Source organism: Theropithecus gelada, chromosome 2 (genome assembly GCF_003255815.1).
Source record: "Theropithecus gelada isolate Dixy chromosome 2, Tgel_1.0, whole genome shotgun sequence".
Taxonomy (NCBI): domain Eukaryota; kingdom Metazoa; phylum Chordata; class Mammalia; order Primates; family Cercopithecidae; genus Theropithecus; species Theropithecus gelada.
Genome location: NC_037669.1, coordinates 81,497,263 through 81,522,024, shown reverse-complemented (window position 1 = coordinate 81,522,024; position 24,762 = coordinate 81,497,263). Strand labels below are relative to the sequence as shown.

Below are 24,762 nucleotides of genomic sequence, written 5' to 3'. Positions count from 1 at the left end.
AGGGCAGAACACCACGGATTGCAGGCAACACCAAAAGCTAAGAGAAGGGCATGGAACAGATCCTCTGAGAGCCTTCTGAGGAGCTCGCCCCGCCAACACCCTGATTTCAGCTTCTAGCCTCCAGAACTGTGCGAGAATAAACTGTTGTTTTCAGCTACCCAGTTTCTTTTCTTTTCTTTTCTTTCTCTCTTTCTCTCTTTCTTTCTTTCTTTCTTTCTTTTTTTCTGAGATGGAGTTTTGCTGTCTCCAGGCTGGAGTGCAGTGGCGTGATCTCGGCTCACTGCAACCCCCACCTCTTGGATTCAAGTGATTCTTCTGCCTCAGCCTCCCAAACAGCTGGGACTATAGGCGCCTGCCACCACACCTGGCTAATTTTTTGTATTTTTAGTAGAGACAGGGTTTCACCATGTTGGCCAGGATGGTCTCGATCTCTTGACCTTGTCATCTGCCTGCCTTGGCCTCCCAAAGTGCTGGGATTACAGGCGTGAACCACCGCACCTGGCCTCGGCTACCCAGTTTCTGATCATTTGTTATGGCCGTCCCAGGAAACTCCCGTGTCACTTCACAGTGCCTGCTTGTGATGGCAGAGTCGGCATGGGACCTTCACAGGTGATGGCCGTTTCAGGGCCCGCGGGTCTCACTGGCAGGCCTCTTCCTGAGCAGGCACCACATCATACACTCCAGAATGACCCCTACCTATTCCCAGAGCTCAGGTGGGTAGAGAAAAATCCCCGATGGTCCCTCAAAAGGACAGACACCACCCCGTTTCTGGCTGAGTTCCTGCAGGTTCTGGGTGTGACATCCCTATGGGACACCTCAGGCCCCGTCCTGAGCTTCCTGAGGAGTGGGTTGTCACCTAGAACAAGCCAGGCTCTTCCAGCTTCCCCGGGGCAGGCTTTGTCATCTTAGATTTTAGATGAAAAAGAAAGTTCCAGCTCCTCCCCTTTCTCTCTGCCCCAGGCCCTGAGATCTGATCTCTCACTTACACAAAGCCCCTTGTTCAAGCTAGTTTGGGAGACACAATGTTCTGAAAGCTGATCCCTGGGGCCCAGGGAGGGAGCTGCGTTTTTGGGTTTCTGCCTGCAAGAAAGCTGGCTTTTGATTTGGCCCCTCCTGCCCCACCTCCAAACCCTTTCAAGATAGAAATTAAATTCTCCTGAACTTTAGGCCCCTCTTCAGTGCTACTCCCAGGGGAGTGGAGCCACTACCTACTATTAACTCTGTCTTGTACAAGGTGAAGATTTATTCTGGCTTGAGATGAACAGCTTCAATCCTGATGCATGAAAAACAAGTTGATGAGAACGTGGGCTGTGGAGCCAGAAGTATCCAAGTTCAAGTCCCAGCACTGGCACTTGTTGGCTCTGTGATCTTGAGACGTGAACTCAACCTCTTTGAGTCAGGTGTCTGCTTTGGTGAAATGGGGACCTCGATACCTTTGTGGCTGGGTTTGTGGTGAGGATTCCATGGTGGTTCAATTATTAGAAGGCATTCTTATTTATCTTCAGGAAGTGCCATTTTGCAGATGAGAAGGACTGAGTGAGGCTCAGGGGTGTAGGCCCAGGTTGGCTGTGTTGTGCAAGGTTTCTTCAAGGCCTTGGCTTTTGGTGCATGTGGGGGAATCTGAACACCAGCCTGCTTTTGCACAGTGTAACCTTATCTGAGCCCTTTGCGGCTGTGAAATGGGGAAAACTACCCATGCCAGGCTGCTCAGAGAAGCTGGTGATTCTGCTTACATGAGGCCCTTGCTCTGCACCTGGGGTAGAATTGGCCCTCCGAAGAATGACTGCTGCTGCCCTCTCTTCTCCCCCGCCTCACTTTACCCCTAAACCGGTGGGCAGCACAGCTACCTTCTCTGCTTTGACATGGAGCCCAGAGTGGGAGCCCAGAGACAGAGGCCATCTTGCCCAGGGCCCCTCATTCAGGGCCTCTGAAGCGAGTATTTTATTTCTTATTCGTAAATGAGGAAGATTGGATTAGGAGGAGGTGGACTAAGATAAAAGTGGATTTAAAAAGAATTAAAATAATTTCCTTCTCTCTGCTGTCTTGGAAATGAGATTTGGCCCCAAGGCCTGAGGATTGGGGAAGGCGGCCATCTTGGCCCCCTGTGACCTCTTCCTCTTTTCAGGTCTTAGAACATCTGGGAGTGAGGAAGGGCCCCGGTGGGCACCTGGAGGGTGACGTTGGGGCAGGGGGCAAAGTCAGTGGGGGCAGGTTTGGGGTTTCTTCAATTCTGTTTCTGGGAGACTTTCTCTTTGTGATTTACCTCTTGTGTCTTTGTCTCTATGTCTCTCTTTCTTTCTCTCTGAGCTCATTTTGAATAATGAGCAAAAGAAAGAAGACAGAAAAAAAATGCTCTCCTTGATCAAGAGTCTGAGGCAGAAACATAGTTGTGATTTTTTTTTTTCTTTGAGACAAGATCTTATTCTGTCACCCAGGATGGAGTGCAGTGGTGCTATCACGACTCACTGCAGCCTCGACCTCCTGGACTCAAGCAGTCCTCCTGCTTCAGCCTCCTGAGTAGCTGGGACTACAGGTGAACCACCATGCCCAAGTAGTTTTTCTTTTTTTGTAGAGATGGTTCTCACTATGTTGCCCAGGCTGGTCTTGAATTCCTGGGCTCAAGTGATCCTCCCACCTTGGCCTCCCAAATTGTTGGGATTACAGGCATGAGCCACTGTACCCAGACTTTACATAGTTGTTTTTTTGAGAGGAGAGGATGGCATGGCAGGGTAAGTGCAGGGTAGTTGGGAGAAGTTAAGGTGCCACTGAACCACACCTCTGGCAGTCCCTAACCCCAGAACCTGGAATTTGGGGGCCCCTACGAGGCTTCTGAAGAGGAGCTGAAAAAGCAAGTTCTTTCAGTTCCTGGGACATGCCACAGCCTCTCATACCTCCAGGACTTGGCAGATGCTATTCCCTGCTGGAAACCTCTCCCTGCCTCCTGACCTGATAAACCCTTCTTCATCCTTCACCTCTCGGCCTTGTGGATCCCCCTTCAGTGCCCCAGGTCCTATCTGCTTCCCTCATCACAGCACCCAGCACTTGCTCTGCACTGGGGGTGGCTTATTTCTCTCCCATGGGGCTGTGCACCCCAAGGGTGAGCCTGAGTCCCATTCACTCATCTATCTCCAGTGCCTGGGTCCCTGGTACCCACTAGGTGCCCAGTCAACATTTGTTGAATAAATGATGAACAAGCCATGAGGGATTTTGCATTTGGCCAGGAAGTTGTGCAGGTGGAAAGTGTGTGTAAATGTGTGTATGTGTGTGTGGTGGGGAGGTGGAGGCAGAGTGAGGAATGTGGGAATTTGGATCAGAGCCTTAGAGCCATTGGAGGGGAAGGAGGGACATGTGGGGGAAACTGAGGGACCCAGTCCATGTCCCTCCCCCCAGCCTGAGGTTCTGCATGGATCCTTCCATGAGATTGGCCTTCAACCCAGGGAGGCTGAGTTACTTCTGGGAAGTCAGCGTCCCTCTCTCCTGCCCTCCCTACCTTAATTAATTTATGGAGCACCTTCTGTGTCACAATGGTAAGCCAAAAATCAAACGGCCTCCCTTCCCTCATGGGTAAATCACAGAACTAAACATGAAATCACAGAGCGGTCAGCGTGGAGGAGAGACCAGAGAGCTCTGTGAGTGTGATGGGGTTTGCCTAGTCCGGGGAAGTGGGGAGAGTGATGGTGTCACGGGGTCCCTGAGGAACTTGACCCCCTTCTAATCTCTCTGGCCTTCCCAGCCACCCCCGATAATCCTACAGGCTTAGCAAAACCTGTAGGCCTGGTTATGCACATGCGGTTCTGAGACAAGCTTGCCCCGCTCTCGCACACTCATCTAAGCCCCTCACCCTGTATAGATATTCGAGATCCACTCAGGGAAAGCTTCCTGGAAAAATCTCGGCTGAGCCGACATCTTTTTTCCTTTCTTTCTCTTTTGATTCCTCCTCCCTCCCAAGCTGGGCTTCCAGCCATAAGACTGGATGGGGAAGGTTTTAGTCTCGGAAGAGGCGGTTACAGGGCTGTGAGGGATGACGCTGTGGAATGACGAAGCAGCATACTCCTCCTGGGCAGACCCAGCCAGCACCTGGGCACATGGCTCCACTGGCAGAGGGTGGGCTGGATGTCCCACTAACCCGTTCTCTGGTTTGGTTGTCTTTGTGCAGTGCCCAACCTGTACACCTGTTTGAAGCAGCCCTGGGCATTTGAACCTCGAACCCAGTTTGGGGAAGACCAAGGACAGAAGGAAATAAAAGCCCCATTGGGAGGTCTTGGGGAGCAGGAAAACCGCCCTTTCCTGCCTCCAAAGGTCACCCTGCCTGTCTTCAAATGCCCCTTTTGACTGCAGCCAGTCCAGTCCCCGCTCCTCTATACCCACCTTCTGCCCCTGGGCTTCCCCAGGGGAGAAATGTCAACTCTAAGTTTTTCAGGAGTTTCAGCCCAGGCCATTCTGAAGGTGGGAGTGAAGGAGGTGGCGGCATGGTTCCCAGGGAAGGGGAGGACAGTGTATTTACCAGTTTGCTCAGGCTGGGGAGGAAATCATTCAGCGACTTTCAAATCTAGTGGGTAAACAGATGGAGTAAAAGGGGAGCCTGAAACTAAATGACGAAGTTCAGTGCTTGGGAAACCATGCTCACAACCCCAGCACGCGTGCTTGCGCCTGACTCTCAGGAATGTGGCCTTCCATGCACAGACGTCCCCTTGGCTGGCACTAAAGACTAGGGCCAGCTTTCCGGGGGGTGTGACCTGTGCAGCTGCACAGGGCTCTGAGCTCAGAAGGGCCCTGTGCTTGGTTTAATGCTCTGCTATTGCTGTCTTGAGATTCTTAATGATTTTTGAGCAAGGGATCCCACATTTTCATTTTGCACTGAGACTTGCTATGGACAAAGTGACAAGCTCATTTTTACCATGGTTGGGGAGGGCACTGGGAATAATTGAATGCAAACATCTCCATTCCCAGATGGGGACACTGAGACCCAAGGGCCAGAATGCATCCAGGCACTTCGAGAGCTTTCTCATTTAGTTCTCACACTAATAATACTAAAGTGGGTACTATTTTAATCCCCATTTTACAGATGAGGAAAAGCAAAGCTTAAACATCACCCAGAGAGTGAGTGCCAGAGGCTTCACTTGACCCCAGACCTCTTTCTTCTCCCTGAGTCTGCATGCTTTCCAAACATCTGCATAACGGGGGTTGCAGGGTGGTGGGGAGAACTTGAGCTCAGGATGCAATGTGCCTGGCCTGCCCAGGAGAGTGCTGCCTGGCTAGGCACAGCTCAGTGCGACACTAGCCCTGCCACTTCTTACTGGTGACCTCTGAGCCTCAGTGTCTTAACCTGCGAAATGGGCGTGAGAATGTTAGCCCTTTCCTGGGGCATTTGTGAGGATTAAATGCCTAGCTCAGTGTCAGGTGGGGCAGAGGTCTTGGGAATTGCACTGAGGCCCAGGCAAGTAATGACTGGAATTGGCATGAAGGGCAGAGCAGCTTTGAGTGGTGCCCATCCATGAAGTGGGTATAGCAGCCTCTACTTTGCTGGGCTGTGGACGTGTTGGCCAGATAGCATGAAAAAGCATTTAGGGCTGGGCTCACGCCTGTAATCCCAGCACTTTGGGAGGCCAAGGTGGGTGGATCACTTGAGGTCAGGAGTTCGAGACCAGCCTGGCCAACATGACAAAACCCCATCTCTCCTAAAAATAAAAAAATTAGCTGGGCATGGTGATGTACACCTGTAATCTCAGTTACTCAGGAGACTGAGGCAGGAGAATCGCTTGAATCCGGGAGGTGGAGGTTGCAGTGAGCTGAGATTGTGCCACTGCACTCCAACCTGGGTGACAGGGTGAGACTCTGTACCTCCCCCAACCCCCCCCCAAAAAAAACATTTAGCATAGTGGCTGCTGGTGGGGTTGGAGCTTGACAATTGACATTCCTCTTCTTCCTTTCTGACATCTTCCCTCACACCTTGGGATGGAACATCTGTCAGTGCAATTGGAATTCAATTCACATGCAGTCAGAGACTTAGAAGAGCAGGTGGGGCAAGCCCTGGGGCTGGAATGCACAGAAGTGTTGGCTGTGGATAGAAATCAGGAGGGAGTTCCAGGCAGGCAAATGGAATGAGCAAAGGTGGAGAGGCTGGAATGATCCCGGAGACGAGGGCCCAGTGAGGAGGCTGCTGGGCAGCACGGGGGCTCTGCCTTTGCTGGGGGGATACTTTTTCCTCACCCCCATGAGCTCCTGACACATTTCTCCTCTTGTCCTCGAGCCTCCCATTGTGGGCCCAGAAGTCCTATGGGAACCCAGCTGTGGAGTCTCCATAGCACCCAGGAGTGAGGTGCGAGGCCCCATTCCCCTCAGAGAAGCCGTCTGAGGCAGTGGGCAGAGTCGGGGTGATAGGATGGCATGGGCTGTGAGGGCCTCCTGATGAGGTCCTCACGCGTCACTGAGCTGGGTGCAACGAGCTGGCATCCTCTGCTGGGCTGGGCAGCCCTGAGCACCAGGCAGGCCCATCCATCATCGGTGGGGAAAATTGTTCAGGGAGCCAGCAGGGCCCAGCCAGATGTATGCCGTCTGGGCTCCATGAGAATGAACACGCCCTTTCAGGCCATTCATCAAATTTAGCCATAGTGCTTCTATTTTTTTCCCCTTTTGTTTCAGTCAAGGCAACTTTCTCGTAATGAAGACGAATGCAAAGCAATGAGTGGCTTGGTAAATAACAGGGTCAGAGGACAGGACTCTTTCAGGGCCACAAAAAACCTGGGTGGTGTTGGGTTTGGAGAAATGTTTTAGAGAACGAAAGCCAAATGTATGAACCTCCAGGGGCCTCTGCTGCTGCCTCCCGCCCTGCGGAAGCTCCACCTGCCGCCTCTAGAGCAGCAGCAACAGGACCATGTGCCATTCCCTGAGCACCCACTGAGTGCCGGGCACCTCACCCAAGCCTACTGTGGAAGGTAAATCATCATGCTGCTTGACAGCTGAGGAAACTGAGGCTCAGAGGGGTTAAATGAGATACCCCGAGAGGGGCTCCGGGTGGGATGTGAGCACTGTTGTGTTTCTACCTTCAGAAGCGCTGGCAGTGGGGTTTGCTGTTTGAGAGGCCAGGCTCTTAGGGTGGCCTGGGTCAAATGTTAACTCCACCCTTACCAGCTGGGTGACCCTGAGCCTCTTGCTTAACCTCTCCATGTCTCTGGATTTCTGGGGGATAAAACTCTCCACGTCCAAGAACTGTTTGAAGATTGAATGAGCGAATTGGTGCAGAAGTGGCAGTGCATGGGAGCTGTGCTCAGGAACATTTTCCTTTTAGTAGCCCTTTTAAGGGTGTCATTACGGTCGCAGCCTGGGGCACTGGACTTGTGCAGGGGCAGCCTCTGGAAGCTTTTGGTTGTGTCCTTTATCCTGGGCGAGGGCACTGACCGCTGCTGATTGGGGTGGAGGACGGCATGCCCACATTCTGTTGGTGTCTGTGAACTGGCTGGTGTCTGAGGCCCATGGAGGGTGCTTTTTTTGAACCCATTGCTGCCCCAGGACCTGTGGCCTTGCTGTGCAATGCAAGGGCTTAAAATGTGGCTCCTGTCCAGACATCTGGGTTGCACTCACCTCTCTAGTATCAATGCATGCCCAACGGGTCAAATGTTGAAACTTCTGGAATGTTCCAAACAGTGTTAGAGGGATTGCTTCTGTGCGTTAAAATACCTTCTTGCAAAAACCCTGATAGAGGACAGGGAACCTTGGTGCCCTTGATAGGGGCAGATTTTAAAAAATGCCAAGTCCAAGGGAAGTTCAGGCCCTGCCTAAGAAGAACAGAAGCAACAATGTCTGTGTTTTGACTCCTGGCCCCATGGTCTATCTGTCACACCCTCGACCCTTTCAGCATTCTTCTGCTCTCTCTGCCCACCCTGCAGCTGGAGAGAACACTGTCTCTCCTCCTGGAGGTCCATTACAATGAAATGTCCAGCACCCACCCTCCCTTCCATTGAGTAGCAGTCATGCCATTGGGAGACAGATCGCCGACTCCAAGGGTGGGCTCTGGTTGACCTTAACCAACCACGTGATCCCTTCCATCCCCTGCCAGTGTGGGTTTAGGATTCTAGGCGAAGCCTATGCCCCTGACATTCCCCAAGGGACAAAGGTGACTTCACCTAAAAGTGAAGTCCAGACCTTGCCTAAGAGGAATAGAAGCAACGATGTTGTGGTTTGACTCCTGGCCCAGGGGTCATGTGCCCAGTCACCTCTGCTTCAACTGTCACACACACTCCCAACTATTTTTTACCTGCCTATCAGTCTCCACAATGGACAGGGATGGCCTCAAGGGCAGGGGCTGTGTCTCCTCACCCTTGGCTCCAGCTCCACACAGGCCCTGGCACAGGGCAGCAGGTGCCTGACCAACAGCCTTCTGTGGGAGGTTGGGGTGGGGCTGAGGAAGATGCCGTGGACAGAGCTATGGACCAGGAAGGGTGGGATGGGCTGGGTTGTTTGGAGTCAAGCAGAACGGGGTCAAAATCCTACCCAATAAAAATAAGAAATAAAAATAAAACTTTAAACACCCCCCTACCCGGCAAGTGACTGAACGGACCCCCTCTTGGCCAAGGAGACCCCAGAGAAATCTTGAAAACCAAGTTTCTGGCCATGACGGGATGGGAGGTTGCACGCGGCCCGTAGTGCCCCATCCCTTGATAACCTCCATTAGACTTTCTTCCCTAAGAGCTAAACAGAAACCGGCCTTTTCAAAAGACTCCATACTGATTTCAACCAACTGCGCCTCCCTTTTGTGGTTTTAACACAAAAACCAACCAGCATTTTTTCTTGATAAGAGACCACGGATCACGGAGCGGTTCTAACCAGTCTGCAGAGGATGCACAGTGAGGGTTTTTGTGCCCCCTGCTTCACCTTTGACATCAGAGGGCTGAAAACTCCACCCTCTGATCACACTAAGGCCAACATTTTTTTGTATCTGGGGCCCATAAGAGGCACGGAGCTCAACTGTGCATGCAGATGTTTCTCCTTTCATAAATATGCATGACTCCTCCCACAGCTTATTGAATATGTATATTTGGCCATGCTGCTCAGCATAAATTTCTATTCCCTTTGCCTCTTCCTCAAAGTGTCAGTTTCTGGATTCTGGCCAGAGGCCATGCTTCCCAGCCTGTCAGAATGGCCACCCTGCAGGCTGCAACTCTTTATGAGGAATAAAGCTCCTCTTTCCAAATTAACAACAGCAACAACAACAGCACCCTGCTCTTTCCCCCACTAGCTGCATGACCCTGGCTAAGAAATTACTTCTTCCTTGAGTTTCTCAACCTTGATGGAACAGGTCATCACTGGTTGCCTGAGGATCAGAGTCCCCTGTTTATTGGGGAGCCTCTGGAGGTGGGGTAGCACACAAAGCACTTCAAAGGCATCATCTTGTTGAACCTCCCACGAAGCAGGTACCAGCCCCCTTTTACAAACAAGAAGCTGAGGTCCAGAGGGGTTCAGGTCATCGCCACAGTAGGTGGGTGGTGGAGCTGGGACCCGGCAGCCTGGCTATGCCACCGGGATGGCAGTGCTGGGTCGCTGTGGGCGGAGAGCAGTGAGCATGTAGGACAATCCTGAGAGCTAGTGAGTAAGTGCAGGCCCCTCCCCTCTTTGCCCCTAAGAGGCTGACCCAGGAGGTCTGACTGGCCCTGAGAAAGTGACTGTTTCACAAGCTCCCTCCTATTCACCACACCACAACGCTGATGCAGGGGTCCACAGTGCACATTTCCAGAAACACCGCTCAGGCAGTGCTGTCTACAAACCTCTAGCTGAGAGCTCAGGCTTAGAAGGCGAGGGATAATAACATGAACAGAATTCTAATAATAACGGAGCAAAGCCTCTACACAGTGCCAGGCAGTGTTCTAAACACTTTCACTCACTTAATTTTCACAATGATTTTCCAAGGTAGTGATTATTAGTGGCCCTATTTTACAGGTGAGGAAATAAGGTACAGAAAGCTTAAATAACTTGCCCATTGCCCTACAACTGGTAACAGCTGGTTAGTCAACTTTATAATAATAATAATAATAACAATAACAATTTTAAGATCTTTCCCCTGTATCCACCTGTGTCTGACAGTCTCCTGAGGTATGGGGAAGGGGTACCCAGGGAGCTTTTACTCAGGGAAGTAGAGATGTGTGTGGTTAAGACCAGGGAGCCAGAGAGATTTGGCTGTCCCCAAGTCTGTCCTAGAGATGGAGAGATAGGGCACTGGTTTTTCCCTGAGCCCCAGCCTGCTTTCTAGATGCAAGTCTTGGCTGTGAGTTCCAGGAGGAGGGCTGGTGGGCAGTGCCAAATGAAGCTTCAGGGTAGGTGGGTTGAGGCTCCCACTTGCTAGGTCTAGTCTCCCTTCCCACGTCCAGGGCCCCAACAGGACACTTGGGGGTTCCTACCTTCTTCCCCTGGGCTGCTCCCATGGCACGAAGTGGGCACCAGGCCTGGGTGGGCTGCAGGGGCCAGGCTGGGGTCTTCCCTGATGGTGTTGATCTCAGGAGCCAGGACCCAAGGGGCTCCCGGGGCCAGGGCCCCCTGTCCTCTTGCGGCTCATTCTCCCAGGCACAAAGGCGGCTTTCACAGCTGCTCCTAAGCCTGGAGCGCCTCAGACAGGCTTAGGGCGATTGATTCTGACAGACGGGCCAGTGTCCCCAGGCGGCTTCCATGCCCTTCGTGGGTCCCTGCAGCTCCTCACCTCCCAGAACCCCGCCTTTCTCAGGAAGGGAAACTGAGGCAGCTGGGAGCCGAGGGAAGACGCAGGGCAGTCCTCTCACCGCACACCAGTAGCTCAGGCGCGGCAGGTGACCTCTGGCTGGCCCAGCGGGCAGGACTTGGCCTTCTCGTCTTGCTGGGCACCGCTCAGCAGACAGGGCCAGAGAGTGGAGGCCATGGGCTGGCTGAGGTGCAGAGCTCTGGGAGGGCTGCGTGGGGATGTCAGCTTCAGCTGGACGGCCCCATTAATAATAGACCTTTGAAGACGCTTGAGGTCCGGGGCTCTCCCACGGCAGAAACTCTGAGAGCGGACTCCTTCATTCAACTGGGCAGCAGGCTGCCTGGGAGGGCTGGAGGGTGGCTGGTCTGGGCTCAGGCCAAGAAAATATCTGGAGGCCGGATTTCAGGCCTGGGGCCAAGTTCTCAAAGTGCCCCCGGCAGTCACCCTCCTCCTCATTTGCCAGCCTCTTCCTTCTCCGTGATGCCAGCTTGTGGCCGAGGTTAAGGCTGAAGAGACCTTGGGCTTGAACTGTAGCTCTGTCCCCGAGTTGTGTGGCCTTGGAGGCACGATGTTGTGCATGTGTGTGTGTGTGTGGGTGTGTGTGTGAAGCACACTGCACAGAGCTATATGGGGTAAGGTGTGTGTGTACAGCTCAAGCCATCGTTTTGTGAAAGCATAAATCAGAGCATGTCGCTCCGTCTTATCTGTCACTTCACCAAAGGTGGGGTAACAGTTGCCCCCACTGCATGGGGCTGTGGGGATGCACAGAGCATCTGGCAAACAACAGTTCCTCAGAGAAGTTAGGCACTGCTGCTATCACGCTTCTAAGAACACAAATGATAAGTCCACTGCCCACTGGAAAGTCCCGAATAACCAGTTCACTAAGCACAACACCCATTCCCAAGAGGCGGGTGGGTTGGGGAGAACTTGCCACCCTTTCCTTTCCTCTAGCACCGTGCCTGGCACACAGTAGGTGCCTGCAGCACATACACAGATGACTCACAGAATGGCAGAATGGCAAGAATTAGGCATTCTAGATCCAGCCTTGCCAACAGAGCGAGATCCCCCATGGTCCACAAGGTCTGATCAACGGTCTTGCTAGGACCCCGTTTCCCTCTCCTCCCTCTCCCTGGCAGTTTCTGGGTCACAGCACCTCTCCCCCCGTCTCAGGGCCTTTGCACTTGCTATTCTTTCTGCGTGGGATGTTCCCTCCCCCACTTTCCCTCCATTCCCCATATGTTGAGCGTTGCATGATTCCATCCTTTTTGTCCTTCAGGCTCCTCAGAGAAGCTTTCTCCGATGCCTTCTGCAAAGCAGGTCCCAGGCTCTCTGTTTATTACTTTGTCGTAGCACTCATCAGCAACTGAAATGATATGACTTCTGTGTTTATTGTCTGTCTCCTCTGCCTGGAATGGCAGTTCCACAAAGGCCAGGGCCTGGTCTGTCCTGCTCCTCAGTTTACCCCAAGTCTAGAGCAATATTAGTAGAAGAATCCATGATGGAGGATTAAATGAAATAGTCTAAGTAGGTCGAGTGCTTAACGCAGTCCTGGCTCATCGAAAGTGCTCACTGCATGGCACTGCTTAATACTGTTGTTGTTGTTATTACTGTATTTCCTCCAATATCCGTGACCCCTCCAGCCAAGCAAACATGTGGCTTCTTCCTTCTGCCCCTTCCCTTGGGGTTCAGCCCCTGCCTTCCTCGGCTGCTCCCCACTCCTTTTCTCCCTGTTCCAGTCATGGCCTGATTACAATTTCGGGTTTCCTGCAGAAAGGAGAGACTCCACAAAATTGTAAAGGGAAATGACTAAATTGGCTGTCAGATGGAGCAGTAAAAATGCTGTAAGTCAGCGCTGAAGATCCAATTCCTCTGGCAGCCATCCCATAATTATCCACCAGTTTGACTCTTGGTGGGGTGGGAAGAGAGAAAATGAATTTTACGCATTTATTAATTTTTTCCATCTGCTTGGAGCCCTTCTGAAATGTGGCTTAGTGCTGCAGTGAAATCCTGGTTGACGGAGCCTGTGATTGTGCTCTGAAGTCCAGCCCCTGGCAGGATAATGACCCAAAATGCAACATTCAGGCCACATGGCATGGGCAGGAGGAATGGGGGTGGAGGCCCCAGAGCCCAGGCACAGAGGATGTACTTGGAATACGTGAACAGATAATTTATGAAGTGACAGCTGGTGGTGGAGGACCAACGAGCAGGTGTTCTAGATCCATCTTTGCCCTATCTCAATGCATGTGCTGGGCACATCCCTTAGACTCTGTTTCTCCGTCTAAAAAATGAGAGTAAACATCTGCTCCTTCTGGACCCACAACCTTATAGAAGGAAGTAAGGCTTACAAAGTGTGAGGGGGGCTTTGGGCTTTAAAAAGAGGAGCTCTAAATCCCTTGAACCCACTTCCTCTCCATCTCTTCCAAAACAGTGAAGGCAGAGGTCGAGAATTCTAACTCCGAGGTTCTGTGCAATCTTCAAAAGTCTTCAGAGGCATTCAGGAGCAGGGGAAGAGGGGGAGGAGAAAAAGGGGAAGGGAGGAAGAGAGGAGGAGAACGAGGATGGGAGAAACACTGTTTACCTGAGAGTAAACAGTATGTTTAGGGCAAACATATCTGTTTCATGTAATGTTGGAGACAGACTGGAATTCCAGCCCTTATTCTGAGACTCCTTATCTATGTGACTTTGGACAAATCACTTGACCTCTCTGAGCCTCATCTTCCTCCTGTGTAAAACAGGATAACAATGGTTCCCACCCTGTGGACGAGGGGGCTATGAGGATGAAATGAGGTAATTCATGCAAAGCTCTGAGCAGAACATCTGGAAAACTGCAATTCTCTGTAGAAGTGAGGAGCTGCAGTTGTTACACTATCAGCAAGGCTGAAGATAAGTTCACTGCCCCTTGGGAAGTCCCAGATAACGAGTTCATTAGGCACAACAGCCTTTCCCAAGCGTTGGGTGTGTGGGGAGACCTTGCCAACCTTCCCTTTCTAGCTTGTGCTGCCACCTACTGGTGAGGACCAGAATTACAGCTTCTGGAAAGCTCTCCCCATGACCCCACCCCTCACAGCTCCATCCTCACTCCTGGGGTGGGTGGGAGGCACATTGGCAGGGAGCGGGGAGGCAAATCCAAGCCCCCAGTTCTGAGGTCACGATTAGCTTGCAGAGATTCCTTAAGGCTTGCCGACCCCAGTGAGAAAATGCGTCCCAAGTCTTATCCATTTCACTTTCTGATGATCCCCGGGACAGGCCCCTGGTCCAGGCCACCACCCTCTCTTCCCGGATGACACGACATCCTCACTGGCCTCCCTTCCTCTACCCTTCTCACAGCAGCAAGGAATTTTCAAAATATGCAGATCCGGTCACCTTGCCCCCAGCTTAAATCTCCCAGTGTGTTCCTGCCCTGGGACAAAGTCCAAACCCTCTGCCCAGCTCACAAGTCCCCTTGGGCTCCTACCTCCCACTCAGCCCTGTCACCCACCCTCTGCCCCTTCCAGGCCTTGTTTGTGCTGTTCCCTGGCCTGATATGCTCTTCCCTCCCTTCTTTGCCTGGCGAGCTCCTACACACTCCTGAGGGCTCAGCGTGGGTGCTGCTTCCTCCAGGATGCCTTCCTGGATCCCCCAAGGCTGGGGCAGGGGTCCTGTAGTCTTCCCCCTTACCAAGCCATGTCGTCTCTGGATTTGTATCACGCGCTAGACTGAGTGGGATTTTCTTCACCGACTGCTGGGTTTTCTTCACTGCAGCAGCCGCAAGCCTACCGGACTCTTGATGCATAGCAGGTGAGTCTTAACTGCTTGCTGAGTGATGAGAGTGACTCTTTCTGGCGATAAAGATCCAACTCTCTACAGCTCGAGCTGACCTGGGGGTCCCTGTAGTGGCCACAATGTCCTGAAAATGACGTTGAGAGTCTAACGGGTGTTTGCCACTTTTGTGACACCCAGCCCAGGGGGGCCTAGTGTGACTGGCTCGAGAATGCAGTCTCCTTGGTGGGTTATGGGGGTACAACGATGGCCACTTGGGCTTATCTTCTGGCTTATTCTGGGCATCTGAGGATGTGTCCCCTGAGGCCTACACCTTGTCAAGGAGTGGGAGGCTGGAGGAGGGCATGATCCCTAATCTCTCCCTCGTGTTTCCTGGTGTGGAACAGCACGTTGCCTCTTCCATGAGCTCCACATGGCAGTGGCAAGTGCAGCTCCCCCACTCTGAGCTCTTTCTCCTTGAGAACTGACCCCTTTTATGACAATAATTCCTGCAGACCTGGAGGTCTTATCTCCCAGGCCAGGCTGGGGCTCAGTCCCATCCAGCTGGCCATGCCCACCGCCTCTCTTAGGATGGGTCCCCCAGGATCCCACTTGGGATAGGGATCATCATGTAGGTGATTGATTTGTTAAGGACTGGCCCCTGGGGACACTGGTAAGGGAGTGGAGGAGCAGGATGGGAAAGGGGAAGGAGGTAAGCAAAGGGACACTTGCAGGCAAAGTCCCAGTTCCCGCCTGATCCCTCTGGGAATCCTGGAGTGTAAATCGCACCTCGTGGTCATCATGCCCCAGGATTAGGAGCTGGCCTTTCACATTCCCACACCTGCCTGTCATTAGCTAAGGAACTTCCTGGTCTGTCTTCTTTGCACTTGTGCTCAAAGAAGGTATGAGTAGCCAAAGGCAGTTCTTCAAAGAAGAGTTCAGACTGACCATTAGCAATAAAATCTGGGAAAGGGGAACTGGGACTCTTCCCTGCATTCTCTGATTGAGCCAGTTGACATAGTCTCTGTCTTCTTTGAAGTGTTGCACGGTGCACTTTCTGGAAAAGTCCATGTGTCTTCTCTTCAACCAGGCAGCTACCCCATGTCTTAAAATGGTGGCCACTGCCAAGAGCCCTCTGCCTAGCCCTGTCCCTGCTCATAAGCTCACTTTAGAGGCCTTTATACGTTCTTTAAAAATTTTATAAGGTACTCTAGCTTGTTGTAAAGCGAAATTTCCAAGCTCTCAAAGGTGTTTATGGTCATGATGAAAATTTCCTGTCAGCTTCATTCCCAGAGCAGGTTTCTGGGAAGATGTTTTCCAGGTAGTCTACTGGTGTGGTTGGAAGTGGTTATTCAGGCCTGCCAGCATGCTCCCCCTTTCATCCCTGAGGGTGAGCTGAGGTGGGTTGGGCAGGGAGTGATGGAATTGACAGGATGTCCGGATGGGCACCTTCTGGCTTCCTCAGCCAACCCTGAGCATGGCTCTCCCCAGGGCTCTTTGAATTTTTTTTTTTTTTTTTTTTGAGATGGAGTCTCACTCTGTCACCCAGGCTGGAGTGCAGTGGTGCAATCTCAGCTCACTGCAACCCCCACCTCCCAGGTTCAAATGATTCTCCTGCCTCAGCCTCCCAAGTAGCTGGGATTACAGGCGAGTGCCACCATGCCTGGCTAACTTTTATATGTTGGCCAGGCTGGTCTTAAACTCCTGGCCTCAGGTGATCTGCCCATCTTGGTCTCCCAAAGTGCTGGGATTATAGGCATGAGCCACTGCACCTGGCCTGGACCTTGATTTTGATATCACTGCAACTGTAGCCCATGTCCCACCTGCTGTGGCCCATGGTGGAAGGTTCACACACACTATTGTCTCTACCCCAGGCTATCTTGGCACATCTGATGTGCTCCCAGGCCCCAGGTCTTGGGAGCTGTGAGTCCCAGGCCACTGGTGGGCATCTGTGCTTGGGCAGAGGGCTTCTTCTTCATTGAAGGGTGGTGTCCCCAGCACATACTCCGGGAGGCTGAGTAGCAATGCTTTCTGCCCCCACAACCCCCTTTCAAGACTTAGTCTAGAGCCTGGGAACTGGGCCCTTCTCAGAAACCTCAGGCAGGTCTTGGCACCATATCCCTTGGGCCTTCCCATTTCAATGTTCTCCTGTGGCCTGCCAGCAGCTGGCATTGCCCTCTCTTGGCTGGGGGCTTGCTGTGAAGCCACAGAGGGCCATTCTTCCCTAGGCAGGGCAGACAAGAAGCACCTAGGAATTCATATCATCCCCAACACCAGAAGCCCTCAACAAACCACTGATGGGAGTCGGTGTGTAAATACCCCAGCTCCCTCACTCCCGGGTGGAGTATCTCCAAGGTGCGTGTTTTACCCTGATTCCTAGAGCTTTGGGTGGGAGTTAGCTCCAGTCCCCACAGGGGTAGATGGGTTGAAACCACACCCTTTACTGACTGCCTTCCCCTCCTTCCCCTCGCCATCTCACTTCCCTACTTCTCTACTGGTGTTTCCCACAATCACCTCCCAAATATACTGCCTGCCCTTGCATCCTTGTTGCAGGGTCTGCTCCTGGGGCAGAGACAGCCCGGCTGCCTTCCCTGAAGCCAGCAGCACAGCCTGGCTGCTCCTTCCAGCCGGGTTCAGATCTACCCCTCCTCACCCTCTCCTGCTCTGGACTTGCTCCAGCTCTCCTTCAGACAGCGGGTGATGACAGTATTCCTTGCGTCCTGTCCCCGGCTCCCTCTGTTCCCGTCCATCCCACACGTTATGCAGGAATCAAGGATTCTCTCAGGCCCATGGGAAATCCCAGAAACACAGCTCCCTCACAGTTGCCTAAGGGGGAGCCTGAAGCTGTCACCGACCTGTCTGACCCGTGGCCCATGCTGAGTCTGGAGCAGTTCAATCCCAGGGAGAAACGTGGCCACTGGAGTGGTCAGAAAGTTCATTCAAAACCAGCAAAAATAAAATTTAATTGGGCTCAAGTCAGGGCAGTCGTTCCTTCCTCAGGACTGGCCGCCAGCAGTCCCTGACGAAAGCACCCTGTTCTCTCCACAGACAGCTGGTTCCAGAAGGATCCCCTGAGGCTGGTCTCCCGGGTAGGATGCGCTGTGGGAGGGTTCTGTTTCCAAGGAGGGGAGGCGTGACACAGCATGCAAGGACCGGCAGTGACTTCCACGTGGCACCCCCTGCTCCTCCTCCTCAGTCCCTGCCGGGCTCTGACTCCTAAGTCAGGCAGGAGCTTTTTCAGGCCCCTGGCTCAGGAAGAGCCACAGCCACCCTAAAATGACTTCGGGGGCAAGCAGCCCTCCATCTCCAGCAGCTCTGGCCATCCCTCATATTTGTTTGTGTCTGGGCTGTTCTTTAAGAACTAGAGAGAGAGAAGACAGAGAAATATAGGCATTGAGTGAGGCCGTTTAGAACTCATGCCCGCATGGGCACTGTGCTCTAAACCTAAATGGGGGTGTGGGATGTTATTAACCCACTTCACGGATGGGGAAACTGAGGCTCAGAGAGGGGATGCAACTTGCTCAAGGTCTCAGAGATGGGATCAGAGCCCAGTTACTGCTCTCACGCCCTGAAGGGTAACCAGTTGTTGGAGAGATCTAGCCCCTCCCCTCAAATTCTCTGTGTCCCTCTAGGATACCTCAAATGACAATAATGATAGCAACAATAAAAAGAAGACTCCTAGCTCGTCTTGAGCTCTTGCTGTATGCCAGGTGCTGTTCTGCAGTGCCTTATGTATTTAATCTGCACGGTGGCCCTAGGGAGTGTGCACTGTTTACATCCCATTCTACAGATGGGAAAGCTGAGGCGCAGAGGGTCACTGCCCATAGTCACTGGCTGGTAAGTGGCAGAACCACCACATAATATTAATTAATACTAATAATAAGGGGTGGGGCGCAGTGGCTCACACCTATCATCCCAGTACTTTGGGAGGGTAAGGGAGGAGGGTCACTTGAGGCTAGGAGTTCAAGACCAGCCTGGGCAACATGGGAAACCCTATCTCCAGAAAACATAAAAAAATTAGCTGGGTGTGGTGGCACATGCCTGTGGTCCCAGTTACTCAGGAGGCAGAGGTGGGAGGATCGCTTGAGCCCGGGAGGTCGAGGCTGCAGTGAGCCGAGATTGTGCCAGTGCACTACAGCCTGAGTGACAGAGCGAGACCCTGTCTCAAAAAATATACATATACTTGTAATAAGTATGTAAGAAGAATAGAATCACTTAGGATTGTGTCTAAAGTGCTCAGGTTTAGTTTATGAAAGACAAAAATGTAAATGGCAAAATCTGCTGTTGGAATCATTGTGGCTGACTCTTAGGAATTAAAAAAGAGATTCTAGATGCTACCTGTCTAAAATCCAGTTTCCCAAGTGTGGGGACAAAGAACAGACTGGCTTAGTCCCATCAGGGTGCTTGGTTCATTTTTGGGCGTCAGGTCCCAGCCAGCTGGTTGCAGGTGGGTGAAGCTGGTGCTGGGCTTCCTGTACTCCCATGCTTCCTCTGTCTTGCCGGTTCCTCTGGGTCTGGAGCCCATGCTTCGGGGCAGAACAGCACCACCTGCCCATGCAGCCTCAGGCCTCTTGCCAGGGCCCTGCTGCAGCACCCCCACAGGACATTCGGGAACCACGCCACCCCCCGCCCCTGCCCACCGGCCTCCTGAGTTCTTCACAGGCAATTTCTAGTTACGTGAATACATCCTCTTAGAAATACATGCATACAGACCAAGACCACATTTTCTAGCTTAAGAAAGAAATCACAATCGTGGTGCCCTTCCTAGAGCTCAGCACATGGTTCCCTGCACTTGCCCGCTCTGGCGCCTCTTGTGTGATGATGGCATTGGCCTCCTCCCTGCCTTCTCACTTCCCTCCCCGTATTCTCCATGCCCAGCCAGGGAGGCTGAAGGGATGGGGACAGGCATCCTGCTCCTTTCCCCAGGTTCCCCTTCCCTGTCACACAGCTTCATATTTCCATTTCTTTTTTCTTCCTTTATGCCTCACTTCCCCATCATCCTTCTTTTCTCCTTTTCCCTATTCCTTTTCTGGTACTTACCTGTATACTTGCGTGTTTACATATGACCCAGCTTTTGCGAAATGGCCAAGGCGGCTTCCTGGCCAATCAGACCACCCTGTCCTTTGGAGTGAATGACAACCAAGGGCCTCTCCCCACACAATCCTCCCAATTTTAAGGCCCTCGGGAGGTGACTGGGTGACTGTTCTTCCTACCACCGCCCAGCTCCTCGTCCATCCTTCACAGGGTCGGGTTGTGGCCCAGAACCCACCTGCTCAAAGGGGCTTTTACCCCTGAGGTCTTTGGTTCCTATGAAGACCCAGCTGTCCCGGAAGCCCAGTTGTTTTGCGTAGGAACTCCCCAAGTCAGAGAAGAGTTTCCTGCTTTCATCATTCATTCTGCAGAGGACCAGAGAGGATGGTCAGGATGCGGGGGTGGGTCAAAGGGGCATCAGATGGTGGGATTCCCATGGGGCGAGGTTCCCACCCTTCTCTCCATTCAGCGTCTGCCCTGGGGGTGCCTAGAGAACACGGCTGCACTCAGGAAGGACAGGGCAAAGGGCTTCAAGACTTCCTCTCTAGAAGGGCCTCAGGTGGGGCTGGAGATGTGTTAAAACAGTACTGCTCTGTTTACAAACACAATACACATTCATTTGGAAAATATGGAAGATCACAAAGAAGTAACTAAGAAATATGGTCTCACCCCTCCTCCCCTTGGCGTGATCAGTGTATATATTTCCATAGAGTGTTTTTTGCCGCTCACGTAACACTAGAGGGTGGGCAATTTTCCATGTCCTTAAATACTTTCTTTTTTTTTTTTTTTTTTGAGACGGAGTCTCGCTCTGTCGCCCAGGCTGGAGTGCAGTGGCCGGATCTCAGCTCACTGCAAGCTCCGCCTCCCGGGTTTACGCCATTCTCCTGCCTCAGCCTCCCAAGTAGCTGGGACTACAGGCGCCCGCCACCTCGCCCAGCTAGTTTTTTGTATTTTTAGTAGAGACGGGGTTTCACCATGTTAGCCAGGATGGTCTCGATCTCCTGACCTTGTGATCCGCCCGTCTCGGCCTTAAATACTTTCTGCAGCATCATTTTTGATGCAGTCTGTCTTCATTTGTGCGTATATCATATCCTATGTCACCATATGTCATAGTTTCTGTGGCCGGTCAGCTGTTCTATTGGACAGGGAGAGGGTTTCCAGTTTTCCACTGTGGTAATGAAGGCTGTGATCAACCTCCTAGAACATCGCTTTGCATACTTGTCTGATAATTTCCTCAAGATAAGTTGCCAGAAAATGGAGCTGGCAAAACAGCAGAAAAGGGTGTGCAGCGTTTGAAGGTATTCGGCTTGCATTACTGGGTGGCCTGGCAGGTAGAGTTTTCTACTTACTTGGTTCCCGGGTCGTCGTAGGAGGCCACCAGCACAAGTGCACCCCCTGGAATTTCTTTAAGGAATTTCACTAGGTGATTAACATCTGGGGGAGGAAGGAAAAGGTGCAGGTGATTTAGGGGAAATGAGCCCTGGTCATTCTCATGCTTGTCTACTGCCCTATGATGCAGGAGCCAGCTAGGCCCAGTGGACACTGGGCTGAGCTCAGAAGCCAGGAGGAGGAGCATCCCAGGTGGAGCTCCCTGTAGCCGTTGTCCTAGGGGAGGGCAGAGTGAGCAGAGTGAGGGGGACTCATCCAGGTGATGTGGGGTGGCTTCTGGACACCGGAGTTTAGAAATTCCCCATGTGACTCTGATTTGCAGCTGAGGATGAGCACCACTGGAGAAGGGCCCTTATGTGCCTACCCCTCAGGGGACCAAGTGTCATCATCTCTCAGGTGCTCCGGGCCCTTTGCATACCCCAGACCCCATTCTACACCGGACAATGCCCAGATTATCTGTGCTGACTTTAGATGGTATAGCACGTGGCCTCAGACAGCTGAGATCCCTGGGAGACAACTTGAGTCTACTGTTAATACAACTTTCCCGCTGTGTCAGGGAGCAAGTCTCTGCGTGTGTCTTTAATGCCTTCCTAACTTGCCAAGCTCTCTAACAGAGAGCAGCTCTAGGCTTAGCACCTGCGGGAGGCATCAGCATCCAGCTCACTGTGAAGAGTCTGATTTGTTTCCATGGTGATTATTACCATTATTATTATTATTTGGACACAGAGTTTCGCTCTTGTTGCCCAGGCTGAAGTGCAAAGGCATGCTCTCTGCTCACCACAACCTCTGCCTCCCGGGTTCAAGTGATTCTCCTGCCTCAGGCTGCCGAGTAGCTGGAATTACAGGTATGCGCCACCATGCCCGGCTAATTATGTGTTTTTAGTAGAATTAGAGTTTCTCCATGTTGGTCAGGCTTGTCTCGAACTCCCAACCTCAGGTGATCCGCCCGTCTCAGCCTCCCAAAGTGCTGGGATTACAGGCGTGAGCCACTGTCCCAGGGCCCTCCATTATGATTATTTTTATGGTCACCTTTCCTGCATAACAAGTAATAATAGCTTTCTACTTAAGGCAGTAATATAGTTTCCTTTTAATATATATTTACTTAGGTTAAAAAAAAAAGTGATCCAATTTAAAGGAAAATACTAGTAATGCAGATGTTATTCTAGATATGGTGCAACTTGAGGGGGCTCAAGTTTGGCAACAAGCAACCTAGTGGTTAAAGCAGAGACTATATCTGTCAAATGAGAATGAGTAATAGCCCTGCTCATAGCATCTTTATAAAGTGCAAATGTGACAATAACTTTGGGCATACAGTAAGCATACTCTAATGGAACCAAAAATTATTAGCAGGATTGGCTGCATAATTTGCAGGATCCAGTGCAGAATGAAAATGCAGGGCCTTTTAATAAAAAATTATTCAGTATTTCAAGACCACGATGGCAGGCATCAAGCCAAGTGTGAGATTCTTCCAAGCATGGGCCTCGTGTGACTGCCCTGTCCCCAGGTCACAGGCCCACAAAGCTGGTCTTGATTATTAGTATTCCAGTGCAGACCCCTAGGACCTTGGGGAAGAAGCCATTCTCCCAACTAAGGCCAGCTGCCAGCCAGCTCAGTGACAGGTTTCTTGTCAACCACCACAGTCGCTCTTCTAAAGAAATGGCCCTTGAACTTTTATGACAAAAGGAGGGAGCTCTTAAAGCACCATTAATTTGTGTTGTTGCAGATGTATGGTCTGGTGCTTGTCGGGATGGACGGTGGGTATTTGGAAAACATAAAGCATGCCTTCTGCTAATGATCACCGCACTTTAAAAAGCCTTCATCCCCTTTTGTTTCCTGAAGGGAAGGGCTACTTGCTCACAATGCCTCTGTTTCTGGGTCCCCATCAGTCATGGCTACATTCAAGTTTATAATAAGGCATTTTAAAGCTTAGTTTTGTCTTCAAACTTTTTTTCCTTTTCATTCTGACAGATGATCTCCTTGCTTCTGAGTCATCTGGATGGAATGAGGGAAGAGGGGAGGGAAGGGGAAGAGGAGGGAAGGGAGAAGACTAAACCAGCTTGCCTGGACCCCTCCACCAGTCAGGCTGGACACCCTTCCACCAGTTATTTCAGGTTATCATCTAATCCTCACATCAGTTTTATGGAGTGGAAACTATAGCTGCCTCTCTGTTACAGATGAAGAAACTGGGGCTCAAGAGGCGCCACTTGCTTCAGGTCATGCCTCTGGAAGTCTCTGACTGTCATGCCTCTGGAAGTCTCTGACTCCGGAGACTGGACCTTTTCCATAAACCTGGCCCCAGGCCATGCTGAACATCAGTAGGACTCCAGGCAGGATGTCTGGTCCTCAGCCCCTGGCCTGTCCCCATCTGCTGTTGCCCCTGTCCTCAGCTCTATCCTGTACCGGGAGGGACCTTGCACACTGCATGTGGGCACTTTAGTGTGCCCATCCAAGCTCCATCCACACTACCCTCCTGTCAAGCAACAGCCAGCTCCTGGTCACCCCTCCATCCTGGGGGAGTGTCTGAAGCCTGTGGGTGGGGCACACCTGGCAAGAGACCTGCGTGGGCCCTGATGCAGACTCCAGGAGGCCTGTGTGGGCCCTGATGCGGACTCCAGGTCAGCACACCCCTAGCTCTGCAGACTCCTCACCCATGAGTTGGGATGGAGATGGAGGACGGCCGGGAGGGGTCTTACGAAGCCCTGGGCCCAGGACAGGGTCCCAGCTGCCCATCTCTAAGAGTTGTTCTGCACATCACATCCCCAGCATTCCCCACCTCCCAAATTTCAGCCTCTTTCCTGTCTTCTGCTGCGTGGTAACTTTCTCCCCTCCTGGGCTCATGTGTGTAGGTGGGTGTAGACAAAGTGGGCTTTCTCTAGAGGTTGAGACAAAGACAGGGGAATTCAGGAGAGGGGAATCCCAGCTGTTTAGCAGCAGCTTGGCCCCTTCTGCTCTGTGACAGGCTTTCCTGGGTCCATGGTCACACGTGCTGTACATCCCAGGATGGCCGAGCACAGAGATGCCCTGGGGTCTCAGGGATACAGAAGGGAAATTGCATTCACCTGGGCTCTGACACCCACTCTGATGAAAACCAGTCCCTGCAAGGTGCAGGTATTTGATTCTGCTGCATTTTGAAAGCTTTTGAGAATGTGGGGTCAGGGTTCCACCCCTGCCCATAGGTGGCTGGTTGGCGAGGAGGCTGCTGGTGGGGACTTAGATGCCCGGGATTTCAGCACAGCTAGGTCAGTACCCTGTCTCGCCCGGCCATGCTAAGAGCAAGGAGGGCAGTGACTTCCTATAAGGGGCAGCCAGGTACACAGAAAAATCTGCAAAGCACGTGGGTGCAGAGAGAAGACAAGCATCTGCTGAAAGATGTGTAGAGCTCGGAGCCTCAGGTCCAGAAAGGAGCCTTGTCCTGTCCTTGGGTCCCCAAGAGATCCCTGTAACCTTGAAATAAAATACCTTTACCTAGCAGAGCTTTAGTGGATGTGGCCGATGGGTCACGCGGCCTCATCCATAGCACTTCAGTGACATCAACATTGACATTGCTTTGCCTTAAGGTCTTCTCTGGCCTCCAGAGTTCACTTTGCCCCCAGGGCAGGCCAGAATTGCATGCCAAGGAATTAGAGGCATGGGTACCTCAGTCCCCTCGATTCTCTGGGAGATCTCTGGGGCATGTATTCCACACTGGCTCCAGGGTTCCAACTTTGGTTAAAGGCTCAGTGACACATTCTTCACAGGCTTCCTTCCTGTCGCTGTCTGCTCCCTACTCCCCTACTGACGTTTCCTGAGCTCACTTCTTAAATAAAGCATTGCAATTGAATCCCTGTCTCAGGATCTGAGTCTGGGACATCCCAACTGAGGTGGCCAGAAGGAGTTTCAAAAGCAGCAGGACACCCTCA

The 24,762-nt window shown here is 52.1% G+C and overlaps 2 protein-coding genes across 2 annotated transcripts in view; both read right to left on the bottom strand.

The window, feature by feature from the left end:
* The window catches only part of FAM107A (family with sequence similarity 107 member A), a 66,335-nt gene extending 55,209 nt beyond the window's left edge, over nucleotides 1-11,126 (bottom strand). Inside the window, exon 1 of the mRNA XM_025376793.1 lies at nucleotides 10,392-11,126. Coding sequence (XP_025232578.1) covers nucleotides 10,392-10,415 — 24 coding nt within the window. The 5' untranslated portion in view covers nucleotides 10,416-11,126. The remainder of the gene's footprint in view (nucleotides 1-10,391) is intronic.
* Nucleotides 11,127-17,377: 6,251 nt separating this feature from the next.
* FAM3D (family with sequence similarity 3 member D) overlaps nucleotides 17,378-24,762 on the bottom strand; it is a 34,531-nt gene continuing 27,146 nt past the window's right edge. Inside the window, exons 8-10 of the mRNA XM_025375968.1 lie at nucleotides 20,824-20,908; nucleotides 19,713-19,839; nucleotides 17,378-17,804 (exon numbers count right to left, since the gene is read on the bottom strand). Coding sequence (XP_025231753.1) covers nucleotides 17,715-17,804; nucleotides 19,713-19,839; nucleotides 20,824-20,908 — 302 coding nt within the window. The 3' untranslated portion in view covers nucleotides 17,378-17,714. The remainder of the gene's footprint in view (nucleotides 17,805-19,712; nucleotides 19,840-20,823; nucleotides 20,909-24,762) is intronic.